Below are 20,335 nucleotides of genomic sequence, written 5' to 3' on the forward strand. Positions count from 1 at the left end.
CTATATAAACAGGTTAAGATTATTTTTTTACAGGAAATTGCTGCTGGCATCGCAATAACCAAACTGCTACTTAATTGCCCTTTAGAAGAAGACAAAGGAAAAGTGTTTCTGGTTTACCACCTCTCAGATCATGACAGCACTTGTTGTGAGTAATATTATATATATTAATCTGCTACTATATGTTCTGTATATGTATATTTTGTGACCTATATAGTGTGTTATGTGTGCAAATCTATAAATAGATTTTTATAATAGCAATGGTTTCACTGATTATATGATGTATGTAGACTCACCGGTCACCTTATTTGGTACACCTTGCTAGTACCGGGTTAAACCCCCTTTTGCCTTTAGAACTGCCCTAATTCTTTGTGGCATAGATTCAACAAGGTGTTGGAAACATTCCTCAGAGATTTTGGTCCATATTGACATGATAGCATCATGCAGTTGCTGCAGATTTGTCGGCTGCACATACATGATTCAAATCTCCCATTCCACCACATCCAAAAGGTGCTCTATTGGATTGAGATCTGGTGGTAGAGGTCATTGGAGTACAGTGAACTAACTCACTGTCGTGTTCAAAATACAGTTTGAGATGATTTTAGCTTTGTGGCTCGGGAATCGGGCAGTGAAGCCGCAACTCTTAAATTCCTGTATCCCTCACCGAGGATGGCGACGGGGCAGCCGAGAGCTGAGCGATTGCTCGGCTTCGGCTACCGACATCGCGGGCACCCTGCACAGGTAAGTGTCCTTATTAAAAGTCAGCAGCTACAGTGTTTGTAGCTGCTGACTTTTATTTTATTTTTTTTAAGCCGGACCTCCGCTTTAACTAAGCCAGTGAGATACATACAGTATTGTCTCGATTATAACCTTATTTACCTAAATTAATCTTAGAGAAAAATCTAGTTATTTTTTTTAATTGAAGTACTTCTATTGTTATATATTTAAAGATCCTGTTTATCAATAACACTATTTTCCTACTTTATTATTGGCAGTTTCCTTTTTTAAATACATTTTTCCCTGGGTGTTACCTGTAGGTATTTATACTCGCCTTATGCCCTGTACACAGAATGTTTTAATTGGATATTCTGACCGCGTGTGGGCCCCATCTGACTTTTTTCGTCAGAGTTTAGAAATTGAACACGTTTTATTTTTTTCCGATGGAAACTCCTATCGTCTGTGTGGAACTCCGACGGAGAAAAAACGACGCATGCTCAGAATCAAGTGGACGCATGCTCGGAAGCATTGAACTTCATTTTTCTCGGCTCGTCGTCTTTTACGTCACCGCGTTCCGACGGAAAATTCCATCGGATTTTATCCCATCAGAAATTCCTATCGTGTGTACAGGGCATTACAGTATAGTTGTTAATAGCTAATTAATCTTTTATTTTATTTTTTACCCTTGCTCATCTTTCTTTTTTTTTTTTTAAACGGCCAAACTTGGGTGTCCAAGTATTTGGTGTCCAATTATACAAAACAATCTACAAGAATTACACCTTATCGAAAGATCAACTAGCCCTAGACTATGCACAACATCCAGTTCCCTTCAAGAATTCTCCAAATCGGGAAAAGATAGACAAACTTCCTCTAATGCCGCTTACACACGATTGGAAATTCCGACAAGAAAACTGTGGATTTTTTTCCGACTGAATTTTGGCTCAAACTTGTGTTGCATACACACGGTCACACAAAATTCCGACCGTCGAGAACGCGGTGACGTACAACACTACAACAAGCTGGTAAAAATGAAGTTCAATAAATCCGAGCATGCGTCGAATTCTGAGCATACAGACAATCGGAATTTCCGACAAGAACTTTTCCCGTCTGAAAATTTGAGAACTTCGGAAACTCCGACAGAAAAAGTCAGATGGGGCCTACATACACGACATTAAACTTTTCTTGTCGGAAATTCCCACCGTGTGTACGCGGCATTTGTGTGTGCAAGCATTCTGGCCGACAGAGGGACACGGCAGAGGTTGTAAAGGCATACAGACTGGTATACAGGCATCCCCATAGACACATTGTTTTCTGCATCAGGCTGACTTTTAATAGCAGCATTGCTCTGGACTATAGCTAAGCAGTGGATGCAAGTTTGGGTATAAGTACCTCTGCTTTTGTGCTTAGGACTATGCCTTTCAGAAGTGCTGGGGCCAAGCTTCCTAAACACACAAGGGTATCACCATCAGGCTCTGAGAATCCCGGTCATGCCTCCATAATTCCTTCCTCCCCTGATGAGTCAGACTTATTTGCCCAGGGTGAGCCATCGGGGCTGTTAGGTGCTGTTGCTGCCCTCAGTCCAACTGCTCCTGTGTTTGTTACAGAGAGGAGGCTTTGGCCTCAGCCCTGGGGGGGTTAAAAGTGAGGTTGACAGCATTGTTCACATCTTCCCATCCTAGTAAGAAGCGTGGCAGATCCTCCTCTTCCCCCTCAGGCTCCCTAGCAGCAGAGCAGCTGTACCTGGAGGAGGTAGACTTACCCTCAGGGGACCAGGAAGAGGGCCATTCCGACGTGTTTTTCAGCCTCAGTCTGAAAGGTTGATGGTTTGTGCGGTATTTAAATTGCCCTTAACAGAGCCAGTGGGGAGGCCTGTCTCTTCCTTCGGTTCTTTGAAGCTTTTGGCTGGGTTTCCCTTTCATGGTGAACGATTGTTCGGGGATGATTTGGACAAATATATCCATAGAATTTCTAACCGGAAGAGTACTTTATTGCCAGTTAAAAGAAGGAGCAGGCGTCCCTCTTTTAAACACTCTTCCTCTCCAGTCCCAGGAACTCCAGCCTATAGACAGGCCCGATGGCCTCTGCAGTCGGTGCCTGGAGGGAAAACTCAGGGTCAAGCCCAAGGCCACAAAAAAAACCTGGGGTCGTAAACTGCCTAAGCAGAGCTTCAAGTCCGCCTTATGAAGGGATGCCCCCACTCGATTCCGTGGGGGGAAGGCTTCGGTTGTTCTCAGAGACTTGGCAGCTGGAAATTCAGTACAGTTGGGTTCTCTCCACTGTGTCTGTAGTTTACAAGCTGGAGTTGCGAGAAATTCCTCCACCTCGTTTCCTGAGATCAAGGGTTCCAAATGATGCAGTAAAGAGAAGGACTCCCAGGGGGTAATTACAAAGGTTTCTGTAGGGGAGCACGGCTTGGGGTTTTATTCAAACCTTCTTACAATACCAAAGCCAAACGGAGACGTCCGACCTAGCCTAGACCTCAAAAGTCTTAATCGGTTCCTAAAATTCTGCCCCTTTCGCATGGAGTCAATCCAGTCGGTGGTCTCCACCCTATTGGGGAGAGCTGCTAACGTCAATCAACATCAAGGACGCATATCTTCATGTGCCTATTTTTCCTGCTCACCAGAGACTCTTACGGTTTGTAGTGGAACAGCACCATTATCAGTTCGGGCTAGCCACGGCACCTCTGGTGTTCACAAAGATTCTGGCCCCACTTTTGGCCAAGCTAAGAGCTCAAGGGGAAACAATAATGGCTTACTTAGACGATCTACTGCTGGTGGATCAGTCGATACCCAGCCTAAACCAGGCAGTATGCAGCACCGTAAAGTATCTGGAATCTTTAGGTTAGGTTCTCAATTGGGAAAAAGCCCTGCAGCCGGTAAAAAGGTTGGAATATTTAGTACTGGTCATAGATGCAGACCAACAGTTTTTTTTTTTGCCCCAGGCAAAGGTCATCTCTTTATGGTCCAGGTAGTCGGGGTGAAAAAAGATCCCTCCATTCGCCTTTGCATGTGGTGATTTTGGAAGATTGTGGCCTCATTCGAAACCATCCCTTATGCCCAATTTAGTTCAAGGATGTTGAAAAACGGCATCCTCTCCGTCTGGAACAAAAAGGTCCAAGCTTTGGACTTCCAGATGACTTTGTCCCCAGAGGTACGTCAAAGCCTCTGTTGGTGGTTGGTGCCCAAAAATCTGAAAAGAGGGAAGTCGTTTTGTCCAGTTGTTTGGAAAGTAGTGACAACAGATGTCAGTCTTTTAGGTTGGGGAGCAGTCCTAGGAAACTTGACTCTTCAGGGCAAGTGGTCTAGTTGCGAGAAGACCTTGCCCATCAACATCTTGGAAATTCGGGCGGCCCTGAGGGCCTGGACGCTCAACTTACAGGGTTGCCCTGTCGGGGTTCAATCCGATAATGCCACAGCTGTGGCTTATATCAATCATCAAGGGGGCACCTGGAGTCGTGCTGCCCAGAGGGAGGTGAATCAGATCCTGGTTTGGGCAAAAGAGCATGTTCCATGCATATTCCAGGAATAGAGAATTGGCAGGCGGACTTCTTAAGTCGCCAGCAGTTGTATCCGGGGGAGTGCTTGCTTCACCCCGACATCTTCCTAGCCATATTTTAAAGATGAGGGATCCCAAACATAGATTTATTGGCATCCAGATTCATCAAAAAGGTGAACAACTTTGTGTCACGCACAAGGCACCCACTTGCATGCGGGATGGATGCGCTGGTAACCCCTTGGAGTAGGTTTTCTCCCAATTTAGCCATTACCATGACTCCTTCGGAGGATCAGGACGGAGGGAAAACCAGTGATTTTTGTAGTCCCGCCATGGCCTATGGACCCTTCCACCTTGTCGAGACCTACTCTCACAAGGCCCAATATTCCACCCTTCCTTACAGACTCTAAATTTGATGGTTTGGCTATTGAATCCCACATTCTAAGGAGTCAGGTACTCTCTGGTCCAGTAGAGTTTACCCTAATTAATGCAAGGAAGCCGACTTCCAGAGTCATATACTATAGAGTTTGGAAGGCATATGTGTCTTGGTGTGAAGCTAGAGGTTGGCATCCTCTTAAGTAATGTCATAAGCAGAATTCTGGACTTTCTACAATTGGGTCTACATATGAAGCTGGCCTTGAGTACTATCAAAGGTCAGGTTTTGGCCTTTTCAATATTGTTTCAAAGGCCACTAGCTAAGCACTCTTTGGTTCGGGCCTTTTTACAGGGGGTAACACGGGTCAATCTTCCAGCTAAACCTCCCTTTTGTCCATGGGATTTGAATTCTGGTTCTGTCGGCATTACAAAAGCAGCCCTTTGAGTCTTTATTCTATATTCCCTTAGTCCTTTTGACTATGAAATAGTTTTTTTTTTGGTAGTCATATCCTCGGCTAGAAGGGTATCCATAATTAGCGTCTCTTTCCTGTAAAGAGCCATATTTGATTAACCATAAGGATAGAGTAGTTTTGCGCCCTCATCTGACTTTTCTACCTAAGGTAGTGTCAGGTTTTCATTTGAACCAAGATGTGGTTCTCCCTTCTTTTTTTCCAGAAGAGAAATCATTACACTCCCTAGCAATATAGCAAAAACAAGAAATAAAGAAGAATTATAATGATTATCACTATTATTAAAGCGGATGTGCGCTCAAAAAAAAAAAAAAATTAAAAGCCAGCAGCTACAAATACTGCAGCTGCTGACTTTTAATATTAGGACACTTACCTGGAGTCCAGCGGCGTCCGCGGCAGAGGACGAGCGATCGCTCGTCACCCTGCTGCTCCCCCCTCCATCCACGGTGAGGGAACCAGGAAGTGAAGCGCTTCGGCTTCACTGCCCGGTTCCCTACGGCGCATGCGCGAGTCGTGCTGCGCCCGCCGATTGGCTCACACGCTGTGTGCTGGGAGCCGAGTGTTCCCAGCACACAACGGGGACAGACGGGAAGTCAGGAAAAACCTGTCTTTTGCCCGTGACGTGTGGTCGGAAGTGGGTGCAAATACCTGTCTTTAGACAGGTATCTGCACCCCCCTCCCCCCTGAAAGGTGTCAAATGTGACACGGGAGGGGGGGAGGGTGCCGATCAGCGCGACTTCACTTTAGGGCTGAGATCCGCTTTAACATCATTTCTAAGCACAAATATCCCATATATGGAACATCCCTTCTATGAATAATTACCTCCCTCTGTTATATGCCGTATATGGCTTATCCAACCACCTTGCCCAAACTTGACCATACTTACTAGGGCTACCCCTATTCTTATAAGTATCTTTATACAGTTGAAGATTATTATTTATCAATTGTTTCCAATATATAAGCGTAGGAGGATGAGGTTTCTTCCAATATAATGCATAAGATTTTCTTGCGTAAAATAATGTTGTATTAACCACTTCCTGCCCGGCCTATAGCCGATTTACGTCCAGAAAGTGGTTATGAAATCCTGACAGGACATTCTAGAATGTCCTGCAGGATTTCATGCCGCGCGCGCCCATGGGGGCGCGCATCGCGGCGATCGGTGATGCGGGGTGTCAGTCTGACACCCTGCATCTCCGATCTCGGTAAAGAGCCTCCGGCGGAGACTCTTTACCACGTGATCAGCCGTGTCCAATCACGGCTGATCACGATGTAAACAGGAAGAGCCGTTGATGACAGACGCGAGTAGAGGAGAGCCGATCGGCGGCTCTCCTGACAGGGGGGGTTCGCGCTGAATGTTTATCAGCGCAGCCCCCCCTCGGATCGCCACACTGGACCACCAGGGATGCCCACCCTGGACCACCAGGGTGGGCAAAAAAAAAAAAAAGCCTGCAAAAAAAAAAAAAAAAGCATTAAAAAAAATGCCAATCAGTGCCCACAAATGGGCACTGACTGGCAACCTGGCAAAATCAGTGCCGCCCCACAGTGTCCATCAGTGCCACCCCACAGTGTCCATCAGTGCCACCCCACAGTGCCCATCCATGCCTAGTGCCCACCTATCAGTGCCCATCTGTGCCACCCATAAGTATCCATCAGTGCCACCCATCTGTGCCGCCCATGAGTGCCCATCTGTGCCGCCCATGAGTGCCCATCTGTGCCGCCTATGTGTGCCCTTCAGTGCCACCTATGTGTGCCCATCAGTGCCGCCTATGAGTGCCCATCAGTGTCGCATACCAGCGCCGCCAATCAGTGCCACCTCATCTGTGCCCGTCAGTACTACCTCATCGATGTCCATCGGTGCCATCTCATCGGTGCCCATTAGTGCCGCCATATCAGTGCCCGTAATTGAAAGAGAAAACTTATTTACAAAACAATTAACAGAAAAAAATAAAAACGTAATTTTTTTCCAAATTTTCAGCCTTTTTTTAGTTGTTGCGCAAAAAAAAAATCGCAGAGGTGATCAAATACCACCAAAAGAAAGCTCTATTTGTGGGGAAAAAAGGACGCCAATTTTGTTTGGGTACAGTGTAGCATGACCGCGCAATTGCCATTCAAAATGCGACAGTGCTGAAAGCTGAAAATTGGCTTGGGCAGGAAGGTGCGTAAGTGCCTGGTATGGAAGTGGTTAATAAATATTTGTTTGGTCTCTATAGGGGTAATATCCTCTACTAAGCCCAGCAGACAGACTGACATTGAAACCGGTAAAGGTGCAGAGGTGATAGAGTTTAATATATCCACTACCTCCATCCAAAATGTAACTATATATGGACAGGGCCAGAAGATGTGTGTGTGAAATCCCCTCGGGCTGCTTCGCACCTCCAGCACTTAGAGGAACAAGCAGGATTTATCTTTTGAAGTCTATATGGCATGATATTTGCTCTATGTATGAGTTTAAATTGTATAACACGATCCCTCAGCGAAACCAGAGATCTCAAAGGGGAATCCCACACACAGCTCCAGTCCTCCATACTCAGAGTCTTGAGGTAGGCTTATCCAGACACTCAGACCTAATTACTAACTCCAAATTAGATTGTATCGTCGTTAAGCTAATGTGGAAACTGTGCATGAAAAGTATGTGAAAGCTTGTAGTATCTAATTAGAGCTAGGAAGATTAAAAATTGAGGTTGATGTAGAGAAGGTAGATGATCTCTGATCAGTAACCACTTGAGCAAGTAATTTAATATTGTATTTGGTCCATGCAATAGGCCATAGAGGGGCATTTGGAGAGATTGCTCCCTTTGAATAACCCTCACATCTAAGGCCAGCCTTCCAAGCTCGAATAGTATTAAGCATAGGAATATTCACCTGATGAAGTGCCCTACAGCCCCTAAATAACAGTACTTTGAGAGCTTCTATGGAACCTACTACTGCTGCTTCCAGCCGGGTAGAAGGGTTTTATAAATCTGGGTTTAACCACCATGCGGCTGTAACCAACTGAGTGGCTAAAAATTATTTGTAAGTCCGGAAAAGCTAATCCTCCCTCAAGGGTGCATCAAGGTACTTAATTTATACCTAGGGTTTTTTATCCCCCATAAAAAAGATGAAAACAACTGATTTAGTCTTTTGAAAAGGGATGCAGGTAGCCATTGAGAAGAATGTCTAAATAAGTACATGAATTTAGGTATAATTTTCATTTTTAAAAGATTAATGTGTCCCAAAAGAGACAATGGTTGAGACTTCCATACTTTTTTTTTGACAGTAAAGACTTCCATACTTTTAATTTAGACTCAGTATCTCCCAAAATTGGGGTCAGATTCAGAGACATAAATTCAGAAGACTGACGGGAAATTACCACTCCAAAATACTTAAAATTATCTACCAACTGCAGTGGATTATCCTTCATAGCCGTACTACGAGCCTCCATATCTATTAGGAACAGCAATGACATAGTCTAGTTTACCTTCAGCCCTGTAACTGTTGAAAAGTAATCCAGTATATCTAAAGCCCCTTGTAACGGGGCGTCTGCATCATTTAAAAATAAGAGGTCGTCTGCATACAGAGCTACCCTCTCCTCCAGCCAACCGATCCGCAATCCCTTAATATTGGGGGAAGTATGTAGATCTCTGCCACTGGCTTCCATAGAAATGGCAAAAAGGGCTGGTGAGAGAGGGCAGCCCTGACGAGTTCCCCTAAATAGTGAAAAGGAAGCAGACAACCCTCCTCCATCTTTACTGCAGCTATGGGATTCCTATATAAGACCTGTAACCATTTTATAAATACCGTTGGGAAGCCCATTCCGCGGCTTACTTCCCACAGGAAGGGCCACTCCAAGGTATCAAAGGCCTTCTCAATGTCCAGGGAGGCAATAACCCTAGATCCCATATTAGGATGTGAAGCAATAATATTGGTATATAATCTACTCAAGTTCACATCAGTGGATCTGTCTGGCTTAAAGCCCCGTCTGATCTGAGTCAATGATATTGAACATCAACGGTTTGTAATCGTCGGGAAGAAATACTTTTCTTGGAGTACATCACGGGACGCAGAGTTTCCCGCCCCTCTTCTTGGATACTTATTGCTTTGCTACACAAACTGAGGTACTCCCTACAGGGGAGGGGACTTCCTGTCTTGGGTGTGCCAGTGTCCATCACCTGAAGGTAGGCCCTATAACCCACATAGTTATTACTATGCCGCTCTGTGTCCCGTGATGTACTCCAAGAAAAGGATTTTTACAGGTAAGCTGTTGTAAAAATTCGAATTTTTTGTAATAATAAAAAAAAAAAACATGTTATACTTTCCTGCTCTGTGCAGTGGTATTGCACCGAGTGGCCTGATCCTCCTCTTCTGGGGTCCCTGGTGGTTATCTTGGCTCCTCTGCTTTTTAGGACTGCCATAGCCAGCCGCTGACTATGGGGAGAGCGTAGCCGCGCTCCATAGACTGGCTCCTGATACTGCTCAAATGCTGTGTAAAGAGGGGAGAATAAATGCAGCAGTGCACAGCGCTGATCTTTTCTCCCCTCTCTTCCCCTATACACATGGGGAAGCGGGGCACAGGGATCCTGAAACCGTTTATCTTCATGCAAACAATGCATGAAGGTAAAAATAGTTTTTAGGTTTAGTAAACATTTTAAGGGAGTGGTTTGGGGGTAAATCCTGGCCACAGCCTACAGGATTTGGCTGTGCTTGTATTCAGAATGGCCGCCTCGCTGCACAATAACCAGCTGTGCCTGCCTTTTCTAGTTTCCATCGGCTCTGTAAAGGAATATTTTAAATGAACATTTCCTGACCTTAAAATCTTACTTAGCTTTACATGAAAAATATAGCATGCTGTTCATTAAAAAACAAAGGTAAAACATAAAATATTCTGCTGGGATCAGTAGTTTTTTAACTACTTCAGTCCAGGGCCATAGTAAAAAGACGGCCTCCAGGTGGCTCTATAAATCCGGGAGGCCGTCTTTTTACGGCCTCGGGTCCTCCGGCCATTGGGGGGCGCGCACGCGCCCGGTGCATCACTGCGGTGCCGATGCGCGTGCCTGGCGGCCGCGATGTCCGCCAGGTGCCTGCGATCGCCAGTTTTAGAGCAGGGACGTGGAGCTCTGTGTGTGTGTAAACACAGAGCTCCACATCCTGTGAGGTAAAGGAGACTGATGCTGTGTCCCTTGTACATAGGGACACAGCATCGGTCACCTCCCCCAGTCAGTCCCCTCCCCCCACAGTAAGAATCACTCCCAGGATCCACATTTAACCCCTTCCTCGCCCCCTAGTGTTAACCCCTTCCCTGCCAGTCACATTTATACAGTAATCAGTGCATTTTTATAGCACTGTTCGCTGTATTAATATGAATGGTCCCAAAAATGTGTCAAAAGTGTTCGATGTGTCCGGCATAATATCGCAGTCCTGACAAAATTCACAGATCACTGTATTAGGCCTCATTCACACAGGCCTACTCCCGTCAGCTCAGCGGGAGATCAGTCCTCAGATCTCTGCTGAGCCGGCGGATGACAAGCTCCTCTCTGATCACTGAGCGGGGAGGGGCTTGTCGGGCACCGCTGTCTCCCTATGGAGCGATCTGATGAAAACGGACAGCATGTCAGTTTTCATCAGATCTTACCCGATCCAATCCGCATGGACGGATGGGGACGTGGCCCCCATACGTCTGTTTTAAGCGGATCGGATAGGGTTGGATGTCAGCGGACATGTCTCCGCTGACATCCGACGCACCATAGGGATGCATGGAGCTGCCGTTCAGGTCCGCCGTCAAAACTGACAGGCGGACCTGAACGGTCCGTAGTGTGAATAAGGCCTTACTAGTAAAAAAATAAAAAATATATATCTATTTTGTAGCCACTATAACTTTTGCGCAAACCAATGCTTATTGCAATTTTTTTATTATTTTTATTTTTTTGCCAAAAATATGTAGGATACATATCGGCCTAAACTGAGAAAAAAATATTGTTTTTTTTTTTTAAATTGGATATTTATTATAGCAAAAAGTGAAAAATATTGTGTTTTTTTTTTTTTTTCAAATTTGTCGCTCTTTTTTTGTTTATAGCACAAAAAATAAAAACCGCAGAGGTGATCAAATATCACCAAAAGAAAGCTCTATTTGTGGGAAAAAAAAGGACGTCAATTTTGTTTGGGAGGCATGCCGCACGACCGCGCAATTTTAATTTAAAGCGACGCAGTGCTGAAAGCTGAAATTTTGCCTGGGCAGGAAGGGGGTATATGTGCCCAGTAAGCAAGTGGTTAAACTAAGAAAAATATTGAGCATTTAAATTTGAGGGTTGCTATATCCAAATCCTGCCAAAGATTATTACAGCCAATTGTACCAGTAGTTAAAGATAAACACATTCTGACCTTGCAATTTTTGCAAAAGGTAAACTATATTTTAAGGAATCCACAAGATTTATTTAATTTGTTTAAAAGTTATCTCTGGATCTTATTCAGTTATTATTATTATTATAAGTATAATCAGCAAAGGATCCCTACGTCACCTATTCAGGACGATTTTAGACAACAACCTACATAAACCTATCGGGGAATGTAACGCTTCATCACGTTTAGGTTTTTATTGTCTCTATCAGGTGGATCAGTTCTGACATCTAGTGGTTTATTTTGTAAACTACATTTAAATGATTTTCTTCTACAAAGATATGTAAAAGGTGTTTTTCAGATTTACACTGTGTGGAGTTGCATCTCTTTAAATATATGTAGCATTATTTACTCATTTAAGTTTAAAACACATTATATAGTTCTCCTTCCTTAAGAAATGGCTCAATATGATTTCCTGTCTTGCTTTCAAGTTTACTTATTACCCACTTCCTTACTGGGCACTTAAACACCCCTCCTGACCAGACCAATCTTCAGCTTTCAGCGCTCTCACACTTTGAGAATTACTCAGTCATGCAACACTGTACCCAAATGATTTTTTTGTTCTTTTTTTCATACAAATAGAGCTTTCTTTTGGTGGTATTTGATCACCTCTGGGTTTATTTATTTTTTGCGCTATTAATGAAACAAGACCGAAAATTTTCTTTTCTTCGTTTCTGTGATAAAATTTTGCAAATTATTATTTTTTCTTCATAAATTGTGGCCACAATTTATACTGCTACATGTCTTTGATAAAAATAACCCAATTTTTTTGGAAATTATTTGGTCTGTGTGAAAGTTTTAGAGTCTACAAGCTATAGTGCAAATCATAAAAAATTGTCACATCGGATCAGACCTGATGTACTGAAGGCCTATCTCATTTCTTGAGACCCTAACAAGCCAGGAAAGTACAAATGCCCCCCAAATAACCCCATTTTTGGAAAGTAGACATTCCAAGGTATTTAGTAAGAGGCATGGTGAGTTATTTGAAGTTGTAATTTTTTCCCACAAAACTTTGCAAAATTAAGATTTTCTATTTTTCATTTAAAACATTTCTCAAAATTGTCATTGTAATAGCTTATTTCTCTCACATGGCATGTGCATACCACAAATTACACCCCAAAATACATTCTGCTACTCCTGAGTAAAACGATACCCCATGTGTGAGACTTTTTCACTGCCTGGCCACATACAGAGGCCCAAAATGCAGGGGGCGCCATCGGGGGTTTTAGGAGCATAACTTGCACATCTAACTAGTTGACTACCTATTACACTTTTGAAGGCCCTGGAACACCAGGACAATGGAATTACCCACAAAGTGACCCCATTTTGGAAAGCTAACACCCCAACGTATAATCTTTGAGGCATAATGAGTCTTTTGAAGAGTTTATTTTTTTCCAGCAGTTTTTGGAATATGTGGAAAAAAAATGAAAACACATTTTTTTTTTTTACACAAAGCTGTCCATTTATAAGATATTTCCAACACATAGCATTTAGATAGCAAAAATTACACCCCACAATAAATTTTGCTACTCCTCCTGAGTACAACGATACCACATGTGTGAGACTTCTACACAGCCTGACCACAAACAGAGATCCAACATGCAAGGAACACCGTCACCGTGTTCCAGAGACACATAGCATGCACATACCAAGAATTACACCCCAAAATACATTATGCTGAGCAAAGCGTAAACAAAAGATTACCTGTGGTAATAGTAGCGCAGTTCTACACAGCAGGATAGCACTGGTCCAGGCAGCAGGCAGGGACTTGGTCAGCAACATCCAGGCAGGGATACTGTCCCGTCAGGGTTAGTGCAGGTGGTCAGTTCATGCAACAGGCAGAGGCATGATGGCATAGGTCCTACAGGCAGCAGGCAGAAGTAGGGCCTCGTTCAGGACAGAATGGGGACAGGGGTAGAGGCTTCTCCCACCCAAATCTCTTTGAAGCCTCCGAGCAACCAGACCCTAATCTAGGATGAGAAAACAAAAAAAAATGTTTTCTTCATCCAGAAAAACTTTTCTGGAGCCCCTCACATATGTGAGACCCCTGTGTTGAATCCCACTAGTCCAGTAGCAGGGTACAAGATCAGTCCATGAGGCAGGCAAAAACATGGTCAAACAGTCCGAGGTCAGTTCCAGATCAGGCAGAGGCATTATAGAATCGTTAGGCAGAAGAATGGTCGAAAAACAGTCCAGGGTCAATTCCAGATCAGGCAGAGGTATTACAAAATCGTTAGGCAGAATCGTGGTCGAAAAACAAGCCAGGGTCAGTTACAGGGCAGGCAGTGGCATAAGGGGTGTATAGGTGTGTGAAGGCAGGAACGGAGGATTACGTTTACCATACTAAACTAATAATTTATTTTAGTATGGCAACGTCGAAAACAGTCAGTTACACAGAGGCCTGGTTGGGAAGGACAATCGACACAATGATATACTGAGTCTCGTCTGACTCCTTCACCGGCACACACCTTGCATCTTTTTTTACCTCGTCGGCCTGTTGCTGTGGGAGGGACTTTATCTGGGAAATGGCGTTCGGAGAGTCGACTTAGAACATCTGATCGGATGTTTTGGGGTAGGTCGTTCGGGAATATCAGGGAAGTGGTGATTTCCTCCTGGTAGCCAAGGAAGGGTAGGGGGTTTTGGGTGGACTTACGATAAATTATATAGGAATTGTATACGGCCAAATGAAAAAAATAAATAGCTACTTTTTTGTACCAATGGTACGTGCGTCTTATGGCAAGGTATGGTTCCAACATTTGGTCGTTAAAGTCGACCCCCCCATGAACGAATTGTAGTCCCGGATACATGTGGGCTTTTGGATGGTGGTGCCACGCCTTCTGCGGGTTTCCACAAACGAATTGTTGTGGATGGAAGACAACATGTATACGTCTCTTCTGTCCCTCCACTTCACTGCCAGAACCTCCTTGTTGAGCAGACTTGCCGATTCCCCTTTTCTAAGCTTCTTATTTACAAGGCTTTGAGGAAAGCCTTTCCTGTTCTTTTTTGCCGTGCCACATGCTGGGGTCTGCTTCCGATGAAGGTTGTGGAACAGGGGAAGAGAGGTATAAAAGTTATCGATGTACAAGTGGTAGCATTTATCAAGTAAGGGGGTTGATAAGTTGCCAAACCACTTTTCCACTTGTTCCCAAGTAGTCTGGGCAATTGGGGGGATGCAGCTGGGTGTCCTTCCCTTCGTAGACCAAGAAGGATTACAGGTACCCTGTGGCTCGTTCACAAAGTTTATAAACCTTCACCCCATAGCGGGCCCTTTTGCTGGGAATAAACTGCTTTATTTTGAGTCGGCCACAAAATTTAACAAGGGAGTCATCTACACATATGTGTTGTTCCGGGGTATATATTTGGGGGAATAATTCAGAAAAATAATTTAATAAGGGGCGAATTTTGAAAAGCCTGTCAAAATTTGGGTGATTTCGGGGAAGGCACTGGGTGTTATCATTGATGTGGCAGAACCTCATGAGCATGAAGTATCTGGTTCTGGGCATTGTTGCAGAGAAGATTGGCATATGGTAAATGGGGCATTTTGACCAAAAGGAATGCTTTTCATTTTTTGGGTTGAGTCCAATGCAAAAGGTGAGGCCTAAAAAAAATCCTAAACTCCTCCACTGTTAGGTCTCTCCACTGGAAGGGACGGGCATAAGAAGATGTTGGATTGTTGGAAATGAATTGTTGGGCATATAAGTTGCACTGGGCCACAATGCTAGATAGCAGTTCCTCAGTTAAAAATAAATCAAAAAAATTAATTGGGGAAAAATTTTCCGTGTCCACCTGGACTCCTGGCTGGGCAGTGAAAGGGGGAATGTTGGCTTCTCCGGAATTTGGAGGAAGCCACAAGGGGTACTGAAGGGCATAGGGAAGGCTTACATGGGTCCTTGGCCTTTGTTGCCAAGGTACTGCGGTGCTGGTGGATGGCACTTCGGTATTTGTGGATGGCACTTCGGTGCTGGTGGATGGCACGACGGTGCTGGTGGATAGGCACGACGGTGCTGGTGGATGGCACGACGGTGCTGGTGGATGGCATGACAGTTGCTGGTGGATGCCCACTTGCCTCCTCACCAGAGCGCCTTCTTTTGGCGGGCTGAATATCTTCCCCCTCTGAGCCTGTCGCTGTTCCACTACTGTAGACTGGCTCATAGTCTACGTCCGAATCGGAATCCAATTGGGAATCGGAAGAAGAGAGCTCCCCCGTTGCTCCCGTCAGCCGCGGGAAATAATTTCATATGCCTGCTCGGCGGAAAAAGCAACGTTTTGACATGGTTGCTGGCGACTTCACAGGTGTGTGGCACAGATGTGCACTGAGGCGGCAGTGTGGCACTGATCACAGGTGGTGGGCACTGATCACAGGTGGGCACCTGGTGGCACAGGTGGGCACTGATACGCACTGATACGCACTGATGTGCTCTGAGGCGACAGGTGGGCACTGATCACAGGTGGGCAATGATACGCACTGATGTGCACTGAGGCGGCAGGTGGGCACTGATCACAAGTGGGCACAGGTGGTACTGGTGGTACTTGTGGCACAGGGTGGGCACTGATACGCACTGAGGTGCCACTAATCACAGGTGGGCACTGATCACAAGGTGGGCACTGGTGGCACAGGTGGTACTGGTGGCACAGGTGGGCACTGATACGCACTGATATGCACTGAGGCGGCAGGTGGGCACTGATCACAGGTGGGCACTGGTGGCACAGGTGGGCACTGATACGCACTGAGGCGGGCACTGATCACAGGTGGGCACAGGTGGCACTGGTGGTACTGGTGGCATAGTGGGCACTGATACGCACTGATGTGCACTGAGGCGGCACTGATCACAGGTGGGCACTGGTGGCACTGATTGGGCCCTGTTAGGGGACTGATTTGTAACTTTGTAACACTTTTCACTCACAGATTATCTCTCACTCCTCACACGCGCTGTGTGAGGAGGGAGAGCCGGCAATGAGACGATGATCTCATATGTTTACATTTGAGATCATTTCTCATTTGCCGCACAGATCGCGCTGTAAATAGCGCTGTGATTGGCTATTTACCGCGATCTGTTATTGGCTGTGTCCAAGGGACACGGCCAGAACAGAAGTTCCCCGAAGCGCGTCCGGGAACGCGTGCCGGAAAACCGAGGAAAGGGGCGGCCCGTAAAAAGACGGCGTCCCAGAGAAGTAGAACCACCCTGCGGCCGTATATAGACCGTACGGCCGACGGGAAGTGGTTAAAGGGGTTGTAAGTTTCACTTTTTATTTTCTAAACAGGTTCCTTTAAGCTAGTGCATTTGTTCACTAACCTTTTCTCCGAACCTATTTATTAAAAAAAAAAAAAAAATACACCCTTACAACCCCTTTAACCTCTTGGGTTTATCTTCCACACCTGCAAGCTCTAAATTAGGACAGTGCTCTGAGATATTAGATTTGTCCATCAACTCCATATTTGCTTAATTCACTTGCTTAATATCGAGACTGGGTGAAACTCCTGCGCTGTCTTGGATAGGTGAATGGGGGAGAGGGGAATGTGGGACGTGAATGGGAACACCTGCAGCAGACAAAGAAAGTCTATCCTAATTGGACAATAAAAGATCATTTGCAAAAGGTGATGATGTCTGCGCTGTGAATGATTACCACTGTGGGCAGGGGAGAGAGGAAGGTGGGGGCGGGGGGGGGGGATAATTAAGGTTAAAGGGGGAGGGGGGGGTTGGTTGAAGTCAGGTGGGTCTCTGGAGCAGTAATGAAATCACAAAAATGGAGAGGTGGCAGTTGCAAAGTGGTGATGATTAAATCAACATAAACTAGACAAAACTGTGCATTTCACTGAAGAGGACTGAGAAAAAAACTACAGTACATATATCTGACAGTCCCAAGTTAGATGAAAAAAAGAACCAAATCAAATTCCAAAAAGTGCTGTTGCAAGAAAGCATACTGAGTAAATAATCAAAAATAAAGTTCCAAAGCCAATGATGAATGAAGATGTGCGGGGAAAATCAAATCCAAATGAATGAAGATGTGCGGGAAAATCAAAATCCAAACAAGTGCGCCCACACCGTTAGTGATCCAAGCAGCTTACCTCCTGGTTATCATTCAACAACCCCAAAAACTGGGTGCTCTGGCCTTTCATTTGGTGGGGATCTTCCTGGTGAGTCTCAGTAGTTGGTCATGTATGGAAAATATATAATAATAAAGATAATGTGCCGTGATGCTGGTATCACATAAATAAAGCAAAGGGGGAGCTCTGTATAAGGTGGATGGAAACTCACACAACTTAACACGCTGTGTAGAAATGGAGTGTTGGTTCCACGAGCGCCGAGCTCGTCTCCCTAAATTCTCCTGCACAACTTTTCTTACCTAGATGTCCGCAGAGCAGATGGCTCATGCGAAGGGCAGGAGGGGGTGGAGGGAAGGAAGAAGAAAGGGGGCACATCGCGTGATTCCGTATAAAAACCAATTTAATTAAACATAAAAACAATCTTAAAAGACTCACATGTAGCAGTCTGGTATCGGTTACAATATCCTACGAGCGCCGCGCTCGTTTACCGTCCGTCAGGTGCTGCTGCCAGTGCTTAGTGTCCCACACGTGTTCGTCACGTCACGTGACTTCATCAGGGGATGGTGACTAGAGCGCTAATCTATGTTTAATAAGGTCACACTAAATGAATATGACGGTGGCCCATTTTGTTGAAGTCGCTATGTGAGATGGTGTATAGCGTGTCCCAGTGCCATTCTTTCCCTGAGTCATCGGTTGTGTCAGTCGCTGCTGTGACAGCTAGTAGACCGCCGAATGACATGTGAAATCGGGCTAATGGACAATGGACTAGCGGCGCGAATAGGACTATGACAATGAGAAAGGGGGCATTTATTTCATATTAGAACTGAGCAAGATGTATAATGAATCAGTCGAAGGGGACATTGGTGCAACAGTGCCACCTGTGGTCACAGAACACCTATGCGGCAATGATACATTGCTATATGCCTAACGGCATGATGAATCAATTGCCAGGCTACTGATAAATGCATAAGATAGAGCCGTGGGTGAAACACACACCGTTGGTCCGAGGGACAACAGATGTCTGAATACATTAAACAGGGCTGCGTGGTGAGTGAATAAAAAATAATAATGGATAAAAAGAACAATAAACAATTGAAGTATGTGGAGACAATACACACTTCAATTGATAAACAAATGTCTGGATATCTAAGGCTCAATTTCTAGCCTGGAGGAGCGGGGGGGTGGCAATGCCCCGACATGGCCATATGCAAGGCAACACCTAACGTACGGTTTACATAGTCATATGAAAAGCCACACATTTGCTGTTATTAAACATCCTAGGTGCATAAAAGATATAGTAAAAAAGGAGAGAACAGAGGGGGACAGTGGTGCCTATGGTCTAGAACGTCGCTTAATAAAAACAGTTCAAATCGAACTCGACTATTGAGGCCCTCTGGGTGTAAAAGTATCCATATCAAAAATAAATTTGATTCTAGTTGGCTGAGGGCCCTGACCTTGTGGCCTCCCCGCCAAGGTCTAGAATATGGACAATTCCCAGAATTTCAAATGGGAAGGGTCCTTCTGGTGGACTTTGGCAAAGTGGCGGGATACGCTGTGGTTGGGGAATCCACATTCAATATTTTTGACATGTTCTTTGATGCGTATCCTCAACAGTCTCTTGGTGCGACCAATGTATTGTAGCCCGCAGCTACAATTCAAGGGCATAAACTGCACCTTCTGTGTTGCAGCAAACAAAGTCCCTTATTTCATAGTTAACTACCATTGCTGTTCGATTTGAAGGTGGAGACTTTCTTGTTTGGTCTTTTGGTGTGTGTACAAGCATAACATCTCTTGCAAGGGTAAAATCCCTTGCCAGTAAAGAATGTAAACTGTTTCTTTGGGGATCTATAACACTTTTCACCAATTGATCACGCAATGTGGGGGCCTTCTTTTGTAGATAAACCTTGGGGTGGTCTGGTAGTAACACCCGAAGGTCTTTGTCGCATTTCAAGATATGCCAATGTCTTTGAATGACCTTTTCAATTTTTCTGTGTTGTACACAATAGTTCAAAACTAGAGGTACCAAGTCTTCCCTATCTGTCTGTGTCTTATTTTCCAGTAGCTTCTCCCTAGGGATCTTGGACACTTCTTCTATTTTTTGCTTAATGTACCTGTCATCGTATCCCTTCTGTACAAATCTTTCGCCAATGTTTTTGGCTTGTACTTGAATCTCATCCAGTCGGCTACAATTGCGTCGTAGGCGCATTAATAGGCCCTTGGGTATATTAAAGAGCCAGTTCTTATGATGGCAGCTGGTGAGGGGGAGATACCTGTTCCGGTCTACATTTTTGAAGAAGGTCCTAGTATCAAACATCCCATTATTCTTAGAGACTTCCAGATCTAAGAAGGAAATAGTCTGTTCTTCTATCTGCCAGGTTAATCTGATATTCTTGGAGTTGGTGTTCAAGTTCTCTAGGAAGGTCACTAATGACTGGTGGTCTCCTTTCCACAAGATAAAAATATCATCAATGTATCTTTTGTATAACACAAGTTCAGTAGGTTGATGAATGAATATTGATTCTTCCTCCCATTGGGACATGAACAGTCCTGCCACGCTTGGTGCAAATTTTGCCCCCATCGCCACTCCGGTCCGTTGTTGGTAGTACTGGTCTTTATACCAAAGGTGGCTGTGTTTTAAACAAAAGTCTAGGCACTTGATGATGTACTTCCTTTGTATACAGGGGAGATCGGTGTAGTTCCGAAGTCCCCATTTAGTAGCATCACAAGCTAGATGATGGGGGATGATGGTATAGAACGATGAAACGTCCGCCGTGGCCATCAAAACGGCTCCGTCTTCATTCAGTTCGGCCAGCAATTGCAGCATATCCTTAGTATCTTTAAGGTATGCGCGTGTACGCTGAACTGC

General features: G+C 44.8%; 1 protein-coding gene across 1 annotated transcript in view; it reads left to right on the plus strand.

The window, feature by feature from the left end:
- The window catches only part of URB2 (URB2 ribosome biogenesis homolog), a 154,942-nt gene that overhangs the window by 88,145 nt on the left and 46,462 nt on the right, over window positions 1-20,335 (plus strand). Inside the window, 2 exon segments of the mRNA XM_040350681.1 lie at window positions 34-93; window positions 95-145. Coding sequence (XP_040206615.1) covers window positions 34-93; window positions 95-145 — 111 coding nt within the window.

The sequence above is a fragment of the Rana temporaria genome, chromosome 4 (genome assembly GCF_905171775.1).
Source record: "Rana temporaria chromosome 4, aRanTem1.1, whole genome shotgun sequence".
Lineage (NCBI taxonomy): Eukaryota > Metazoa > Chordata > Amphibia > Anura > Ranidae > Rana > Rana temporaria.